We start from the raw sequence: 20,372 nt of genomic DNA on the forward strand, positions 1-20,372 counted from the left end.
AGCCAGACATCCTGGAATGTGAAGTCAAGTGGGCCTTAGAAAGCATCACTACAAACAAAGCTAGTGGAGGTGATGGAATTCCAGCCTTGAGCTGTTTCAAATTCTGAAAGATGATGCCATGAAAGTGCTGCACTCAATATGCTAGCAAATTTGGAAAACTCAGCAGTGGCCACAGGACTGGAAAATGTCAGTTTTCCTTCCAATCCCAAAGAAAGGCAATGCCAAAGAATGCTCAGACTACCACACAATTGCACTCATCTCACATGCTAGTAAAGTAATGCTCAAAATTCTCCAAGCCAGGCTTCAGCAATACATGAACCGTGAACTTCCAGATGTTCAAGCTGGTTTTAGAAAAGGCGGAGGAACCAGAGATCAAATTGCCAATATCCGCTGGATCATGGAAAAAGCAAGAGAGTTCCAGAAAAACATCTATTTCTTCTTTATTGACTATGCCAAAGCCTTTGACTGTGTGGATCACAATAAACTGTGGGAAATTCTGAAAGAGATGGGAATACCAGACCACCTGACCTGCCTCTTGAGAAACCTATATGCAGGTCAGGAAGCAATAGTTAGAACCGGACATGGAACAACAGACTGGTTCCAAATAGGAAAAGGTCAAGGCTGTATATTGTCACCCTGTTTAATTAACTTCTATGCAGAGTACATCATGAGAAATGCTGGGCTAGAAGAAGCACAAGCTGGAATCAAGATTGCCAGGAGAAATCTCAATAACCTCAGATATGCAGATGACACCACCCTTATGGCAGAAAGTGAAGAGGAACTAGACAGCCTCTTGATGAAAGTGAAAGAGGATAGTGAAAAAGTTAGCTTAAAGCTCAACATTCAGAAAACGAAGATCATGGCATCTGGTCCCATCACTTCATGGGAAATAGATGGAGAAACATTGGAAACAGTGTCAGACTTTATTTGGGGGGGGCTCCAAAATCACTGCACATGGTGATTGCAGCCATGAAATTAAAACACACTTATTCCTTGGAAGAAAAGTTATGACCAACCTAGATAGCATATTGAAAAGCAGAGACATTACTTTGCCAACAAAGGTCCATCTAGTCAAGGCTATGGTTTTTCCAGTAGTCATGTATGGATGTGAGAATTGGACTGTAAAGAAAGCTGAGTGCTGAAGAACTGATGCTTTTGAACTGTGGTGTTGGAGAAGACTCTTGAGAGTCCCTTGGACTGCAAGAAGATCCAACCAGTCCATTCTGAAGGAGATCAGCCCTCAGAGTTCTTTGGAGGGAAGGATGCTGAAGCTGAAACTCCAGTACTTTGGCACCTCATGCGAAGAGTTGACTCATTGGAAAAGACTCTGATGCTGGGAGGGATTGGGAGCAGGAGGAGAAGGGGACGACAGAGGATGAGATGGCTGGATGGCATCACTGACTCGATGGACGTGAGTCTGAGTGAATTCCGGGAGTTGATGATGGACAGGGAGGCCTGGAGTGTTGCAATTCATGGGTTCACAAACAGTCAGACACAACTGAGCGACAGAACTGCACTGAACTGAATAATGAACAATTTTGAACATCTTTTCATGTGTTTGTTAGCCATCTTTATGTCTTCTTTGGAGAAATGTCTGTTTAATTCTTTGGCCCATTTTTGATTGGGTTGTTTGCTTTTTGGAATTGAGCTGCAGGAGCTGCTTGTATATTTTTGAGATTATTCTTAACGCTTTCCTATTCTCTAGAAGATTCTCACTGACCAGGGTGCTCTAGAAGCTGCACAGGAAGCAATTCACATTTACTGATAATAAGACACAGTACTTTCCCAAACTGCTCAAATATATAAATCCATCAAATATTCATGAATTTGTTAACTGACTAGCAAATGAGAGAAAAGAAAGTGGCGTAAATTGGAGAAGTATTCTTAGATCTTTGTATTTTTTAGTTCATTCCAATATTTCTTTTAATGATTTAGTGTAAAGGAAATTAAAAATAAACAATTACTTCAATTTATACTTTTACCTAGATATCACTATTTAGATTTTTAAATATTACCTTATAATATTTTAATGCATTTAATTTTAATAAGGTTGTTCTGACTTTTTATTTCTTAACGGCAACATATAAAGTTGACACATATGTCAACCTTTGTTGATATATGAAGAATTTTTGAAGAATGAAACCTGTAAAAAAAATTCCTTAGTGTTTTTGTCTTAATGGAAATTTTGTTCTATTGGGATTCTGAATAAAATTAAAGCTTTGTAACTTTATTTTTTCAAAACATCTTAATTTAATTCCACAAAATTGTACTTTCTGTTCTATGATTGATAAACAAATGATAGGGTTAATCAAATAGTATAAGAATCTTTTTAAATTAATTTTTATTGGAGTATAGTTGCTTTACAATGTTGTTAGTTTCTGCTGTACAGTAAAGCGAATCAGCTATACATATACATATATCGCCTCTTTTTTGGGTTTCCAGCAGAGTTCCCTGTGCTAAACAGTAAGTTTTCATTAGTTATCTATTTTATACATAGTAGTGTATATTGGAGAAGGCAATGTTACCCGACTGCAATACTCTTGCCTGGAAAATCCCATGGACGGAGGAGCCTGGGGTCACTAAGAGCCAGAGACTACTGAGCGACTTCAGTTTCACTTTTCACTTTTCACTTTCACACATTGGAGAAGGAAAGGGCAACCCACTCCAGTGTTCTTGCCTGGAGAATCCCAGGGACAGGGGAGCCTGGTGGGCTGCCATCTACGGGGTCGCACAGAGTCAGACACGACTGAAGCGACTTAGCAGCAGCAGCAGCAGCAGTGTATATATGTCAATTCCAATCTCCCAGATCATTCCCTTTCCTGGCTTGGTGTACATATTTGTTCTCTACATCTGTGTCTCTATTTCTGTTTTGCAGGTAATATCATCAATACCATTTTTCTAGACTGCATATATATGTTAATATACAATTTGTTTTTTTCTTCCTAACTTACTTCACTCTCTATGACAGTCTCTAGGTCCATCGACATCTCTACATTAAAAAAAAAAAAAATCTTTCTAAGTAGACTATACACTAGGAAAAATATGAATTAGAAAGAGGAAATAAAGAACCACATTATTAATTAGGTATCTGTAATTCTGGGCTTTCCTCATAGCTCAGTCAGTAAAGGATCTGCCTGCAATGTAGGAGAACCAGATTTGATTCCTGGGTCAGGAATATCCCCTGAAGAAGGAAATGGCAACCCACTCCGGTATTCTTGCCTGGAGAATCCCATGGACAGAAGAGCCTGGTGGTCTACAGTCCATGGTGTCACAAGAGTCGGACACAACTCAGTGACTAAACCACCATCTGTAATTCTACTGCTAATTGGAAAAGTCGGTTTAATAGACTTATTGTTTGAAATAATTATTTGTTACAGGTATTTCTGTTGCCATTTGGGAAAATATCTTTCAATTATTTTCAAATATGTTTATTCTTTGAAATATGTCAAATACAAGAAAATAGCATCTAAGTGAAAGTGTGGAACTATTTCCTTCTGTTTTTCAAAATGATCCTTTCCATACAGTTATCCTCTCCATAACTAAGCTAAATATTAGATTATCAATATTGGCATTTCCCAATGGTGCTTCTTGTGGCAAGCAAATGCTTGGGGGCCTTATAAGTAAGTTAATTTTGAGCCTCAGTCCCAAGAAGTTTTCTTAAAATTTATCCCTGGGTCAGGAAGATCCCCTGGAGGAGGGCATGGCAACCCACTACAGCATTCTTGCCTGGAGAAACCCATGGACAGAGGAGCCAAAGGGTTGCAAAGAGTCAGACACGACTGAAGTGACTTAGCGTACATGCACACAGTTGATGTACAAGGTTGTTTTAGATTCAGTTGTCTAGAAAAGTTATTTGGTTATACATAGATATATATTCTTTTTCATATTCTTTTCCATTATGGCTGATCATAAGATATTTACTATAGTTCCCTATGCTATACAGTAGGACCTTGTTGTTCATCCACCCCATATACAACAGTTTTAATTAACACACTAAAATCAGTGTAGTCAGTCCTTCCCCTCATTGTTCCTCTTCCTGCTCTCCTCTTATCAAATTCATGTCTACATTCTACAACTTTACTTTTGCAAGATCTCCTATTATCTTTTTTTATTGTCAGAACTATTACACTAGTGCTTGTCCTCATTACTGTTGACTTTGGTGATTGTAATAGCTTCTTGTTCTTTCTAATCTCCAAGGTAACACAGACAGAATAATCTTTCTAATAATCTACTTTCTTACTCAGATTCTTTATTGAGTTCCCCCTCCAACTGAATATAGTTAAAGCTTTGTGTGTGTGTGTGTGCCTGTATGTGTGTAAATGTCAGTGCTAGATGAAGGCAATTTTTTTAGGCTCTTCACAATCTTAATTTTTCAACTTGACATCCCAGTATAATCCTACCCAAACCTCATGTTCCTTCCAAACAGCCACTTACCTGACCTGATAACCTGGTGATTCCTAGTGCTAGACATTCACTGAAAGGGTCTTCTATGTCTGGAGTACTCTATGAACTTTCCCCTCCACCTGGCAAAAATTCTTCCCTAGGTTCCAATTCCAATTTCTATAAACGTTTTCCATTAGGCTCTAACCACCTTCTCACCCCTAATCAATACATTATCTTTCTCTTCATTTCACACACATCACATCGTAACATGAATTCCAGGTAGTTGTGCTACTGTCCAGCATATAAAGTGTCAAAGTATAACCTCCTTGAAGAGAAAAGACTGAGACTTTCTCACCTTTGCATTTATCACAGCACCTTATATAACCTTGCACACACACAACAGATTATTTGGTGAGAGAATGATTAAGTAAATAAATGGACAAATGAAGGAATATATGAATAAGTAAATGAAGAGAGATCAGTGTTCACTCAAAGAGGCTGGAGCTGCTGTATAACATTAATATTTGGCCAAGACACTCACTTGGCAATGTAGGAGAATTTATATGCAAAAGCATATTTCTAATTCATTCAGTGCATTCTTGGTTACCTGTAAATAAAGTAACTGCCTTGTCAATTATCCATGGCAACTTGAGACTTCCTTAGAAGTAATGCTTAGCCAGATAAGGTTAATGAATTGATAAAACTGGAAGGAAGTAGTGGTGGAGGATGAGGTTATAAGGATTCAAACACTTAGCAGTTACAAAAAAGCTCTATCATAAAATCAATTTGAATTAAGAATCTCTGCCACATGCAGAAAAGTAAAGAGTCAGGCATGACTGAGCGACTTCACTTTCACTTTTCACTTTCATGCATTGGAGAAGGAAATGGCAACCCACTCCAGTGTTCTTGCCTGGAGAATCCCAGGGACGGGGGAGCCTGGTGGGCTGCCATCTATGGGGTCACACAGAGTCGGACACGACTGAAGCAACTTAGCAGCAGCAGCAGCAAAAGGACTAAATAATTACAATGATAAGTTTACTGATAGCTCTGTTATTATGTACATATCGAAGCCCTATTCTGCATCTGATCAAATATGTTTGTTTTGTCATATCTACACAAAAAGCAAATGAGTGTGTTTTATTTGTGCTTTTGTTTTTCCTTTACACATCAATGCAAGCAGCTAATAAAAATTGAGCCTCAGTTCAATCCAGTTCAGTCACTCAGTCATGTCCAAATCTGTGACCCCATGAATCGCAGCACGCCAGGCCTCCCTATCCATCACCAACTCCCAGAGTTTACCCAAACTCATGTTCATCGAGTCGGTGATGCCATCCAGCCATCTCATCCTCTGTAGTCCCCTTCTCCTCCTGCCCCCAACCCCTCCCAGCATCAGGGTCTTTTCCAATGAGTCAACTCTTCTCATGAGGTGGCCAAAATATTGGAGTTTCAGCTTCAACATTAGTCCTTCCAATGAACACACAGGACTCTTCTCCTTTAGGATGGATTGGTTGGATCTTCTTGCAGTCCAAGGGACTCTCAAGAGTCTTCTCCAATACCATAGTTCAAAAGCATCATTTCTTCAGTGCTCACCTTTCTTCATAGTCCAAATTTCACATCCATACATGACCACTGGAAAAACTATAGCCTTGACTAGATGGACCTTTGTTGGCAAAGTAAATTCTCTGCTTTTGAATATGCTATCTAGTTTGAGCATAACTTTCCTTCCAAGGAGTGAGCATCTTTTAACTTCATGGCTGCAATCACCAACTGCAGTGATTTTGGAGCCAAAAAAAATAAAGCCTGACACTGTTTCCACTGTTTCCCCATCTAGTTCTCATGAAGTGAAAATTGAGCCTAATAACTTTAATAATTCCTGCTTAGAAATATCTCTAGTTCAGTTTTGTTCATCTTGCAAACACATGCAAAAATATGTCAAAGTTGACATAAAATGAATGTCTGTGATGTGTGAGTGTAGAGAAAAATCAATACATTAGGGTATTTATTCAATGTTTATTATCTATTAATTCATCTTAATATCACCAAAATTATAAGGTAAGATCTGGAAAGGTAAACACATTGGGAAAAATCCATTTCTTTACTCAGAAATGGCCCATGCTCTGCCTGGAGCCACCACCAAGAGTGTGGATAGGGTAGCAAAGTGATGGTTTGCAAGAAATGGATTATCCCAAAGGGCACAGTCCATCCTTTGATATCTTCTTGGAGGATTTGGATAGTTGAGCTGACATAAGACTAATGAGCAAGATCTATCCTGCTGTTGAGTACACCTGGGAATAGCACTCCTGAGGCCGCACACACCAGCACAAAGAGGAAGACGTCGCATGTACGCCACTCCCGCAGAGACTTCTCAGAAACCCCTCCAAGAGGCTGCAGCCCACTATGAGACCAAATCACTAGGCTAGCCAACAATGGAGGAGTCCCTGTGACAACCCCTGATCCCTACCAGAATGTAAACTCCTGGGATCAACAGGTTGATAGGAGGCAATAAGGCTGCAAGAGGAGCAATTCAAATACCATCTAACCAATCCTTTGCAGCTCACTGATCTAAAATACCTGTAAATTCAAATAGGCCTTGGCTTCCTCTGCTTCCATTATCGACATAAGTGATCGTTCATTGTCTTCTCTTTTTCCATCGTCTGCTGTCCAATGGAAAGGAGATGCAGCTGGTCCACTGTGACTCTGGACTTGCTCCAGGATCCAGTGAGGAGCCAGGGGTGCTGCTATCTCCCTGCCTTTGTGGTTTGTTCTTCCCTGCAGCTCTGTGCAGATGATTTGAGGTTGGGACCAAGTCAGTGGTGACAAATTAGGGCATGAAATTAAACTCAGGAAGTCATGGTATGTACCAGGTTTTTCAAGTTGAAAATACTCTTGAGAAAACAAAACACAGTAAAAAGTCATTTGTGTGTGAAGAGTTGTCACTCATCTATAAATGTGAAAAAGATTGTCTGAAGATTCAGAATGACAAACCTTATGATTACAAAAATTGTATCATCTCTCTATAATATATTTTTATGTCATAACTGTTTTATGTCATGACTGTATTTTTAATTAAAATTTACAAAATATTTTAAATCTCAGACTGAATGGTAGCTTATAATATTTCACCTCTGTGGGGAAATCTTAGAAATCTGATTTGCAAGGCTTTTTTCTTTTAACTCCAAAATATATTTTGGCTCCATATCAGTTAGAGTTGCTGGAAACAGCTGTTGGTAAGAATAATACTAAATACTGTCCATCTTCCTCTCTCCTTTTTGAACAAGAGTTACTTCTCCTTTCTACAGAAGATCAATTTGCTTGACTTCCTCCAATGCTCAGATAGGGTGTAAAATTGGTACATCTCAGCTTACTTCCTCAAATGCAAATGAAGATCACATGATATGTGTAAGGGTCATACATTTCTCACTTTCATTATAAGCGAGCTTTCCCGAAACATAAACAGAACACTGGTAGTTGGTGACATCTGAGAATTACTAAATCATCTCACTAAACTAGGCTGTCTCTTTTGGTCTGTACATGTTTAAACAACAGTTTAAAGTATAGTATCCCTGGTCCATTTGTGGACCATCTTTACCTTGACTTTTTAACACTCTCATCATTTAAATTGCTATTAATATCCTGCTATTCTTTCCATATAAAGAAGATCCTGCTCCTCAAAATTAATATACAGGAATTTATTCAGCTTATAATAACAGAACTTGCATAGATGAAAGAACAAACAGCAAATACCAAATCTGTATTAAGAATAATGATACCTCAAAACTCGTAAGCAAAGAAGATCTGGAGTCTATTTCATGAAGGATGTGAGTCTTAAAGGCAGCTTAAATTTAAATGAAGTAAGAGGGTCTCACGGGGCTGAGATCACATTTGAGAAAATCCCCAGAGGCAAACACTCTCAGAAGGCAATAGGCTGAGGAAATAAACACCTAAGCATGAACTGAAAAAAAAAAAAAAAATTAATCTTTATCAACACTTAATTAACTTATTCTTATAAACAACCCTAGGAAGTAGACAGTGCTATTGTCCTATTTTATTGGTGAAGAACTTGAAAGCACCAGAGATTAAGTAATTTAACAGACATGACCAGCAAAACTGATGCTACTGTTAACAACCACATCATTCTCCCCAACATTTTCCAGGTCATGACACATGCAGAACACAAAGCTTGGGAATTAACTGGGATTAATAGACCACACACCCAGGACCCTGAAACTGCCCTCTAGACTGAGGAATCAAGATCTTGGCACAGTGGTAACTAATTTGTATCAAAACTCAAAGCTTCTCAGCTATCCTACAGGTAAATTCTGTAGCATGCTGCTATGCCTGTGTGTTAGGGATTAAAAGGAGATACAGTAGAATGGGTAAGGAAAATCCAAATTCCAGAGGGTTAGCTGAAAACCAGGTGATTTGGACAATTTGGATTTTATTTGGTTGATGATAGGGTTCTTGAAGAATGGCATTATTTTAAGAGCATCTGAATAACTAACTACATGTTTAAAGAATGATTTGGGGACTTCCCTGATGATCCAGCGGCTAAGACCCCACACTCCCCATAGAGGGGGCCTGTGTTCAATCCCTGGTAAGGGAACCAGATCTCACACGCTGCGAATACAACCTGGTGCAGCTAAATAAATACATAAATAAAATAGTTTTAAGAAGAATGATTTGGAAGGAGCAAAGTCTTAAAGACAGTTTGTGTATCTGTTGAAAATTCAAAACTACCAGAGCAATGGCAGTGTGGATGAGAAGGAGGAAAATAATTTTTTTTGAGAGAAAGGAAAAGCCACTAAGGGATAAAAAGTATTGGCATCTTGATAACAATTTGAATTTAGAATTCAAATTACCCAAAGGCTCAAAAACAAAGGCAAGCCAAGAAAATGAGATACTGATGGAATGGCATCTTTGGGAAAAGAAGCTAATTTGGAGATGGTGAACTGGCTGAGGCTTCTTGCTATTGGAAGGGCAGTGGTTGTTTTGGAGACAAATGTTTTAAAGTCACAAGTCTAGGAGCAATACTTGAACTTGGTGGGCCTGGATTGTCTCCCTGGAGCAGTCAGTGTAGAAAGGAAAAATCAAAGGGTTAAGCATAAAACTCACAGGATAAGCAGAGGGGAAATGCTGACAAAGAAATGTCAGGGGTGGAGCAAGGACTTTGGCCTGTGGGAAAGGAAAAAAAATGGACTGGCAACACTAGAAATCTGAGGTCACGTAGTTTAATTATCCGTGCTTGAGTTCTTTTACGCTAATTCCCGCCAGGAATCAAGTTTGAGTTCTTTCCATGATGGGAAATTCACACCTCCTCGGCAAGCCCAGTCCAACTTTGGAAAGTTTTGGGGATAGATATATTGATATATTTTTAACTTCTACTCCTTGGATCCAGTTGTGGGACAGAATAAACTAGCTGCCTTTCACACAATAGCCTGTCACATATCTAAAGTTACCATGTAATGTCCCCTTCCATGCCTTTTTTTCCTCTCCAAGATGTTAAACATAAAACAGTATTTTTTACTTGTACCAAAATGAGTACAGTCATACTTTAAGAGGTGGCTTTTGTGACCTGATTGAATCTGGGTCTCCTGTATTGTGGGCAAATTCTCTACCGTCTGAGCCACCAGGGAAGCCCACAATATTAGGTAGACAAGACTTAGCCAAGAAATTAGATATGCTGAAAGGTATCAACATATCATTCCTGTAACTCACCTGTCATGTCTTAGCACAGGATCATCTCAAACATCATATCTCAAATTTCCAAGCCCCAAATATTTTGGGTCTGTCTTCCATAAGTAGTCACTCTTTCAGTCCCTACAATCACCTTATATCCTCTTCTGATTCCACTTTTCCCAAGTTTAAAGGTTCGGTTCAGTTCAGTTCAGTCACTCAGTCGTGTCCGACTCTTTGCAACCCCATGAACCGCAGCACACCAGGCCTCCCTGTCCATCACCAACTCCCGGAGTTTACCCAAACTCATGCCCATTGAGTCGGTGATGCCATCAAACCATCTCATTCTCCATCATCCTCTTCTCCTCCTGCCCTCAATCTTTCCCAGCACCAGGGTCTTTTCAAATGAGTAAGCTCTTTTCATCAGGTAAAGCATTGGAGTTTCAGCTTCAACATCAGTCCCACCAATGAACACCCAGGACTGATCTCCTTTAGGATGGACTGGTTGGATCTCCTTTCAGTTCAAGGGATTCTCAAGAGTCTTCTCCAACACCACAGTTCAAAAGCATCAATTCTTCGGCACTCAGCTTTCTTCACAGTCCAACTCTCACATCCATACATGACTACTGGAAAACTATAACCTTGACTAGATGGACCTTTGTTGGCAAAGTAATGTCTCTGCTTTTTAATATGCTATCTAGGTTGGTCATAACTTTCCTTCCAAGGAGTAAGCATCTTTTAAATTCATGGCTGCAGTCACCATCTGCAGTGATTTTGGGGTAGTGATATAAAAACAGTGTGACATAAGTCAAAAGGGAAGAAGCTTTAAGAAGGAGAGGTTAGTCCATACTTCAGAGGGCCATCAGGAAAGATGAAGAACTAGAGAAGGTCCTTAGACTTGACTGTGAGGAGGGTGCTGGTAGCTTAGGAGAAAAATAATTTCATTTGTACAGTAGATTTGGAAATATCTGCCTTACTTACATCACGGTCCTAGAGGTGAAAAATGACAGTCCCATGAAGTAAAGCACAGACATTACAAAAATGAGTTGCTTTTATAAAAAGCATTTGCTATCTAGAAGCACTTTTATTTATTTTATTGACTAGTTATCTGTTGGCAGTAATGACCTGCTTTGGGACAATATTTATATTTTGCAGTATTTTCTCATATATCTTATTGGAACCTGTGATAGCCATGTAAAATTTTACAGATGAAAAAAAAAAAAATCAAGTGTCTGAAAACTTGTCTGAAGTCACCAACATACAGAAGTGTGAAGCTAAATCCAATCCTAGTTTTCCTCTAAACATATCTAAACATACTCCCATGCAAAGATTTCTTTGAGATGTGTCTGTGATGCAACTAACCTGGGGATTCCAGTGTGTCATAACAACTTACCTGAATGAAGTCAAATTCATGACCTTGACCTTACAAGTGCTTGCTCTAACCAATTTAGCAAACTAGCTGCTAAAATGCTCTTAGTCCAGTGCACTGGAAGTAATAACATTGGTCAACCAAATTAATAGTAGCAGTAGAATTAATCTCATGATCTCCTGCTAAAATTAACAAATTTAGCCATAATAAAATGAACAAATATTTGGTTGCCTACTATATGCCAGGTACGTACTGTTGTACTTAATCTTCCTGACACCCTAAGAGTTATTTTTTAACTTAATTCTACCCATGACTAAATGAAGATCTTCTCCAGTTTACTGGAGCAGAGAACAAAGATGTGAATCAGGGTAAGATTTGTTTGTGAACTTCAAATACCAAATAATTCTATAAACTTTATTTTTATGTTGTCTGTCACAATGGAAAAATACAGCAAAAGGGAGGCAAACTAATCCTTAAGAGAGATGAATGCATCCTCAACATAGAGACGATCTTTGTCCTATCTCCTCCCATTGCCAATATCAGTTCTTTGGCATCATTGTGTCTTTGGGCCTCTGATAGCACAGGGTCCATGGGGTGGTTTCACTGGCTTCCCTGCTCAGTTCATCTAGACTCTGTGACAGCTATTTTCACACCATCTTCTCTGATGTGCCAGAATCCTTCACTTCTCGCCTTCCCTATCGTGACCTGGTGATCTTGAGACAGTGAGGTTGTGTCCCCGCTGTAGGATCAGGCTGACTAACGAGCATCCAGAGTCAGAGAATGCCCACTGTAAACCCATATGTCTCATCTGACCCGGGACCTCACAGCTGTTCGACGAATCTGATATTCATGCTTGCTTAATTTTCTGTCACATTCTCCCAGGGGCTTTCTTGAATCATTTAGAGCCTCTGTGAGACCTTAAGCGCCATGCCTCCCTACCCTCCCTTTCATTACCTGTTGTCTGTTGTGTCAGGGAACATAGTAAGACCATCCTTCAGGCCCAAATGCTGCACCTCCCCTGCCCCCACCTCCTCTCTATCTTCACCAACGTTCCTCCTCTCTCTTTTGCTCATGGGAACCTATTGGCTTCCCTACTGGATATCCTTGCACTTGTCCAGAGATATTCCTCTGCCATCTTTTCTTTACCCACACTCTCCAGACTTCCTCAAGAAACTTCATCTAACCATGGGTCATTCTCTTGCTTGATTATTTCTTTAAATGTCTCCCTCTCTGTGACACCTTCACTTCTGCTTATGAACACATTCACTTTTACTGTGAAAATAAAATGAAATGCAAATGAAAACTAAAATTTTCTCTAGTCTTCTATCCTTTCACTAGGCTGCTATATTTCTCAAAAGAGAGATCATATCTCCTTACTCATTTATTTGAGCACTAATTTCTCATATGCTGCTTACTACTTTTCAACATGGCTTCTGCCCACCATGCATTCTAATCATTTTTAGCTTAGAAAAGTGAATTCTAAGAATGGGTGCCCCAAAATGCAACCATGCCAAATCTATGTGCTTTAGTAACTAAGTTGTGACCTATTTTTGCCACCCATGGACTGGAGAACACTAGGCCCCTCTAAAACAGCTCTTAGAGAGAAGCTAATAACAATAGAGACCACCCTCAAAAGGTAAGAAAAATATCAAATAAACAACCTAACCTACCACCTAAAAGAATTGAAAACAGAACAAACAAAACCTAAAGTCAGCAGAAGGAAGGAAATAATAAAGATCAGAGAGGAAATAAATAAAATAGAGATTAAAAAGCAATTAAAAAAAATAAAACCAAGAGTCAGTCCTTTGAAAGGCTAAAAATGGGTGTCAAATAGGTGCCAAACTCTGAAGCATGATGACTAGCTTTGAGTAGAGATAACATCCAAATTAAATCATTACAAACATAGCAGTGTCCATAGATACTGTGTTCAAAGCTTGGAGATGAAGTATGGGGGAAAATATAAATAGGGAAATGAGAAGATAGCAAATGGGAAGATGACATGGAATATGGGAAGAGAGTTGAGATGTTGTCTGAAGGTTATGGGGATGATTGCCTTTAAGAGTTCCATGTTATAGAAATGCTTTGTCTCCAAAGCTAGTAGTCATGGAAACCAAGCTGGGGTTCTTGGAGACCTTGGCACATTCTGTAGGCTGTCTCCCATCTCTTCCCCAGTGTCACCATATTGCTTCAGATTCTTTTATTTTTCCATTTTTATTAGACTATACTTGATTTACAGTGTTGGGTTCAATTTCAGATGTTATAGCAAAGTGAATCAGTTTTATATATGTATATCAGTTCAGTTCAGTTCAGTTCAGTTGCTCAGTCGTGTCTGACTCTTTGCAAGCCCATGAATTGCAGCACGCCAGGCCTCCCTGTCCATCACCAACTCCCGGAGTTTACTCAAACTCACGTCCATTGAGTCAGTGATGCCATCCAGCCATCTCACCCTCTGTCGTCCCCTTCTCCTCCTGCCCCCAATCCCTCCCAGCATCAGAGTCTTTTCCAATGAGTTAACTCTTCGCATGATTGGAGTTTCAGCTTTAGCATCAGTCCTTCCAATGAACACCCAGGACTCATCTCCTTTAGAATATAATATATATCTCCACTCTTTTTTAAGATATTTTTTCCATTACAGAGTTTTAAGTTGAGTTCACTATGCTATACAGTAGGTCCTTATTAGATTTATAGATAAGTTCATCTGTACCCATTTTTTGATTCCACATATAAGTGCTACCCTATGATATTTGTCTTTCTCTGTCTAACTTACTTCACTCATTATGGCAATCTCTAGGTCCATCCACTTTGCTGAAAATGGCATTATTTTGTTCTTTATTTATGGATGAATGGCTCAATGTTAAGAATCTGCCTGCCAATGCAGGAGACTGGGGTTGAATCCCCTGGGTTGGGAAGACACCCTGGAGAAGGAAATGGCAACCCACTCCAGTATTCAGCCTGGAAAATCCCATGGAGAGAGGAGCCTAGCGGGTTACGGTCCATAGGGTCACAAAAGAGTTGGACATGACCTAGTGACATTAAACAACAATATTACAATGTATATATGTACCATATCTTCTTTATCCATTCCTCTGTTGATAGACATTTAGATTGCATCTACTTCCTGGCTATTGTAAACAGTGCTGTGATGAACATTGGAATACACATATCTTTTCAAATTAGGGTTTTCTCCAGGTAGATGCCCAGGAGTGAGATTGCTAGGTCATATGGCCACTTTTTTTAGTTTTCTTAAATAACTTCTGTACTGTTCTCCATAGTGGCTGTACCAACTTGCATTCTCACAAACAGTGTAAGAAGGCTTCCTTTTTTTCCACACCCTCCCCAGCATTTAGTATTTATAGATTTTTTTTGATGATGACCATTCTGGCTGTAGATTCCTAATACCTAAATGTTTATAATCATTGCCCAAATGAGGTCTCTGCCTCCAGGCTCTTTTCTCTCTCTCTCCAGTCACCCCACATGTTGATGCTAGTATCTGATTTTCTTTCCATGTAGCAAGAACTAAGAAAACATGACTGAGTGAAATAACCAATGAGTGAATGAAAAGAATTCTAAAGTTGCCTAGTCACTATGGCCCTCACAAAGATTTTTTTTTTATAATAAATTATTAAAGAAAAAAAAAAAAACACCTCTTGCATAAAAAGTATTATTTTACCTGAACCAAGATGTCTTGACAAATGGATAGGGAACAGGAAATGGAGGTCATTTTAAGGTATGTAAGACTGAAAAAAAAAAAAAAAAGCCTACTTTTCTTAAAACTTAAACATTAAAGGGGGCTTGAAGCTGCAAACACACACATACTTTCTAAAATTTAATTTGCTAAATAGTATTTTGTGGTCCACTTTACAGAAAGCTAGAAATTATATGGAAGTAGATGTTAAACAGCCAGTTAAAATGCTAAAATGCCATTAAAATCTTTGAATTCAACCTGTTCCTTCCACCAGGTGACAGACACCAATGTAGATCACCAATGATTTTAAAAATCACTTAATTCCCAAGTCTCGATTTCCCATAAAGTGAAAGTGCTTCAAAATTATGATTATTTTACAATGCATTTTTATTATTGAACTCATTTTCTCTATGATTATTATATAGGAAAAAGCATGTTTATATTTTTATTACTATGTTTTCATTTAAAATTTAGCAATTATGGTTTGTGTGAAGTGTCAATTTAAGAATTAATTCTTTCTGTAATGGGACTATCACTTTATTTTTCATTTCTAGTGGATATTTGAAATTGATATTTAGCTTTCAAATCCATTTAGAACAGTCTCAACATGGTTTGAAAGACTCTTGGGAACCAACATGAGTTGGATAATTTAGAAAAATTTCAAAATGCTAACATCATGTAAAAAGCAATCTTGTGCAACAGAAATGAAAATGAACCAAACTTTTGATTTTCCTGATAGGAAATCATCTTCAGTTCAGTTCAGCCGCTCAGTCATGTTCAACTCTTTGCAACCCCATGGACTGCAGAATGCCAGGCTTCCATGTCCATCATCATCTCCAAGATTTGCTCAAACTCATGTCCATTGAGTCGGGTGTGCCATCCAACCATCCCATCTTCTGTCATCCCCTTCTTCTCACATCTTCAATCTTTCCCAGCATCAGGATCTTTTCAAATGAATCAGTTCTTTGCATCAGGTGGCCACAGTATTGGAGTTTCAGCTTCAGCATCAGTCCTTCCAATGAATATTCGGGACTGATTTCCTCTAGGATTGACTGGTTTGATCTCCTTGCGGCCCAAGGGACACTCAAGAGTCTTCTCAAACACCACAATTCAAAAGCATCAGTTCCTTAGCGCTCAGCTTTCTTTATAGTCCAACTCTCACATCCATACTTGACTGCTGGTAAAAACATAGTTTTGACTAGACCTTGGACCTTTTCAGCAAAGAAATAATCTTAACTTAATGAAAAAAAAAATATTGCTGGTGATGCTTCAGGTAATATTCAGGAGAAATTTTTTAAAAGAATGTGTAAGACATAAGAAGCCTTGATACCAATCAGGTTCAGTTCTGGTAAGTCTGGAATCAACAAGGTCCCTGTTTCCATCTGCTTATGATGAATTACTTTTTCAAGTTAGCAAAAATTCAAAGCCTCAGAACCACCTTGGCAGCTGTGCAGCATTTGACCCATTTTTTGGTGATAAATTATCAGATGGGATTAACTGCACATTTTTCTTTTTCAAATAAAAATCTTTTCCCCCTGTCCCTACAGACTTGTTATGCATCAATGTGCATCAGTGACAGGCCAGGAGGGGCTTTTGGTTTTATCATATGCTTCTCCTTAGAACCTCTCATTCAATTTTTGTTACTTGCAGAAGTTGGGGTGATTTATTTTATAAACTTTGTTTTCATCGTTGTTGATAAAAGTCAGACATTGTCTTTAACTCAGAATCACCATGGAGTAAATGTGTCCTGCAAAGTGTCAGATAGTGAAGACAATAGTCTTTGTGGCCACCTGCATCATCTTCAGGCCTACAGTTATAGTATAAACACAGCTCTTAACAATACATAAACATATGTGGGAGTGGTCACACACAAAAAAAGTTATATGCTAAAACATGCATAAGGAAGTATCACACCACAATGTGCTGGCCCCTGATCTAAGGGAGAATCTGTGTGAAGTCAGTGAGAGCAGAGGTTCAAAGGACTTCAGAAATCGTAGTCACTCATGATGTATAATTTGTTAGGGTTCAGTTGCTCCAAAAATAAATATTACATGAAAATGATGTGCTTTAATGGAAACATACATTAACATATGTAAAAGAGATGACCAGTGTGAATTTGCTATATGATGCAGGTAACTCAAACCTGGGCCCTGTGACAACGTAGAGGAGTGAGATGGGGTGGGGAGTAGAAGGAAGGTTCAAGAAGGAGGGGACATATTATACCTATGGCTGATCCATGTTAACATATGGCAGAAACCAACACAATATTATAATTATCCTTTAATTAAAAATAAATAGTTTTTTAAATTGGAGATGTACAGCTAAAAAAAAAAAAATGATGTGCTTTAGAAACCCAGATTTGCTTTATCTAGTTGCTTTTAGAATAAGTTATAGTTTGTTGATTGAATAATTTCTTCACTCAACAAGCCTCTACTGATCAATGCTCTATCAGCAACAGGTATGAGATAAATTATTCTAAGCCTTGATCCTAGGATGTACAGATTTGGAGAGAGGACATATTTCAGTTTCATGTTAAATAGGCTCTGAGATAATTTTCAGTTTTATCTTTTTATAAATTTTTATTGGAGTATAGTTGCTTTACAAAGTTGTGTTAGTGTCTCCGGTACAGCAAAGTGAGTCAGCTATAACATATACATATATGTCCTCATTTTTGGATTTCCTTCCTATCTAGGTCACCACAGAGCACTGAGTAGAGTTTTCTGGCCTACACAGTAGATTCTCATTGGTTATCTATTTTATGAAATAAAGGAAAAGTGTTAGTCACACAATTGTGTTTGACTCTTTGTGACCCCATGGACTATAGCCAGCCAGGATCCTCTGTCCTTGGGATTCTCCAAGCAAGAATACTGGAGTGGGTAGCCATTCCTTTCTCCAGGGCATTGTTCCAACCCAGAGATCGAACCCTGGTCTCCTGCATTGCAGCCAGATTCTTTATCATCTGAGCCACAAAGGAAGCCCAATCAATTGTCTATATATGTCAATCTCAATTTTTAGCTTTTCCCCACTAGGCCAGCCTTTGATTGCTACTTTGTAACTCCATCCAGGGGAAGGCAGACACTGATTTTGAACTTTCCTGTGTTCTATCTTTTCACTGCACCCAAAGAACTTTTGAAGTCAGTGTTGCTCTTTGCTTACTTTGTCTCTACTTAAGAAAAAGAGATTCAAAATATTAGCTACTGTGTCATACTTCTTTATTTTGAAGTTAGGGGAGGGTTCAGTTTCAATTCCTGTTATATCATTGAAGTAACAATCTGACCAACCAACCACTGCATTTCCCCTGGGAGACTGTTGAGCTAGATAAATATATTTTAAAACCCACTTTATAAAAAGCACTGCTTCTGGTGAAGATGGCTGAAAGGAAAGAACAGCAGTAGTAATTCAAACATTCTTCCAGCCTGTCAATATGACTCATCTCCAGAAAATAACTATACAAGTGTTCTGGGAACATTCCATTCATATTTCTAACAGATTTTAAGCAATATTTCTAGTCAAATTTAGGAGCAACTTCTACAGCCTCTAGATAATAAGAATTATTGAAGTTGTAAGATTTGAATTTGTGACCTCATGTTCTGAAAAGCTTATCTCATCCAATGAGGAAAACAAGTTAGTTTTTAAAATTTGAAGATGAGAATAATGGAAATTTCATAGACTGAATCTATGACATTAGAAATCATAGTAATTCAGTAAACTACTTGAAATAAGAATTTCTAGGAAGATGTAGTAATTAACATTTTAAAACAGTAGCTGAACTTTACTGTTTACTGTAGCTGAACTTTCTGTAACCAAAAACTTTCATGACGATGATGATTATTAAAGTTTAGCTCATTTGTTGTGAACAAGTGTGTACATCTTCCTAGGAAAATCTTTGTAATATTTCCAAGTTGATACTGTCTATATTCACTTTATTCCATAGTAACACATTAAAATTTTTCAGAATTCTTTCACATTGGTAGAATATCATATATACTAAATTATATATTTAAAACTATTGCCAAAATAAAACAATAAGGTTACCAGATTCCAACATTCCTTAGAATACTAAACTGTAACTTTAATATGTGAAAGAAAGCTTGTACCTGTGGACACTTTTTTTTTTTTTAGTATAGTTCCATTACAATGGTACACTAACTTTTTGTATTGGAGTATAGCTGATTAACAATATTATGATAGTTTCAGGTGAACAGTGAAGGGACTTAGCCATATATTTACATGTATCCATTCTCCCTCAAACACCCCTCCTATCCAGGCTGCCGCAAAACACTGAATAGAGTTCCATGTGCTATATGATAGGTTCTTGTTGGTTATCCATTTTAAATAAAGCAGTGTGTATATGACCTTTCCAAACTCCAAAACTATCCATCCTTCTACCCCTTGCAGCCATAAGTTTGTTTTTTAAGTCTGTGAGTCTCTTTCTGTTGGGACACTGATTTTTGATAGAAAAAAGTGGGGACACAGCTCAATAATTAGTTTGTTAAAATTGATTTCCCTAGAGGAATGATTGTGCATTTTTGATGTACAGGTGTGTGAAGCCCTAGGATATGACCTAAGAGTCCAACAATGACTAATGCAAGTGAAAAGAAATTAATATTGACCATGTATTTAGCTCCAGCATTAAGTTGAAGTGAAATATTTGTGGTTCCAAATGTAAGGTTGTAGATTCCAATAAGCCTAGGATGCTCAAGGAGCAGGATATGGTATGCTCCCTGGGAGATCTCACCCTCCTGCTGTGTCCTCTCCAGGATCTGTCACTGCGAAGGGGACGAGGAGAGCCCGCTCATCACGCCCTGCCGCTGCACAGGCACCCTACGCTTCGTGCACCAGGCCTGTCTGCACCAGTGGATCAAGAGCTCTGACACACGCTGCTGTGAGCTGTGCAAGTATGACTTCATCATGGAGACCAAACTCAAGCCTCTGCGGAAGGTACCATGTTGCCTGGACCAGTTTAAGAGATCTGGCAAAACAGGCTTCTCTTTTTTTAATTGAAGTATAGTTGAATTCAGCAAAAAATGTACAGTGTTTCAGATGTACACCAAGGTAATTCAATTATGCATACATATTAAAAACACATTTCCACAATAAGATTTTGCTAACACGCTAATATCCACTAAGACTACGCATCATGTATTGGGCTCAATATAGACAATGCAGCCAAGTTTTCCCAGATAATTCTCCATACTTCTGTCTTAGGTTCTGGGGCCTCTGATTTTTGTCACTCTCCAAAGTCAAAAAACCCTGTGCATG

General features: G+C 38.4%; 1 protein-coding gene across 1 annotated transcript in view; it reads left to right on the plus strand.

Annotated features, from left to right (window-relative positions):
* MARCHF1 (membrane associated ring-CH-type finger 1) overlaps window positions 1–20,372 on the plus strand; it is a 131,740-nt gene that overhangs the window by 29,386 nt on the left and 81,982 nt on the right. Inside the window, exon 2 of the mRNA XM_040237354.1 lies at window positions 19,871–20,051. Within this exon, the coding sequence (XP_040093288.1) occupies window positions 19,871–20,051 (181 nt within the window). The remainder of the gene's footprint in view (window positions 1–19,870; window positions 20,052–20,372) is intronic.

Source organism: Oryx dammah, unplaced genomic scaffold, assembly GCF_014754425.2.
Source record: "Oryx dammah isolate SB20612 unplaced genomic scaffold, SCBI_Odam_1.1 HiC_scaffold_3, whole genome shotgun sequence".
Taxonomy (NCBI): domain Eukaryota; kingdom Metazoa; phylum Chordata; class Mammalia; order Artiodactyla; family Bovidae; genus Oryx; species Oryx dammah.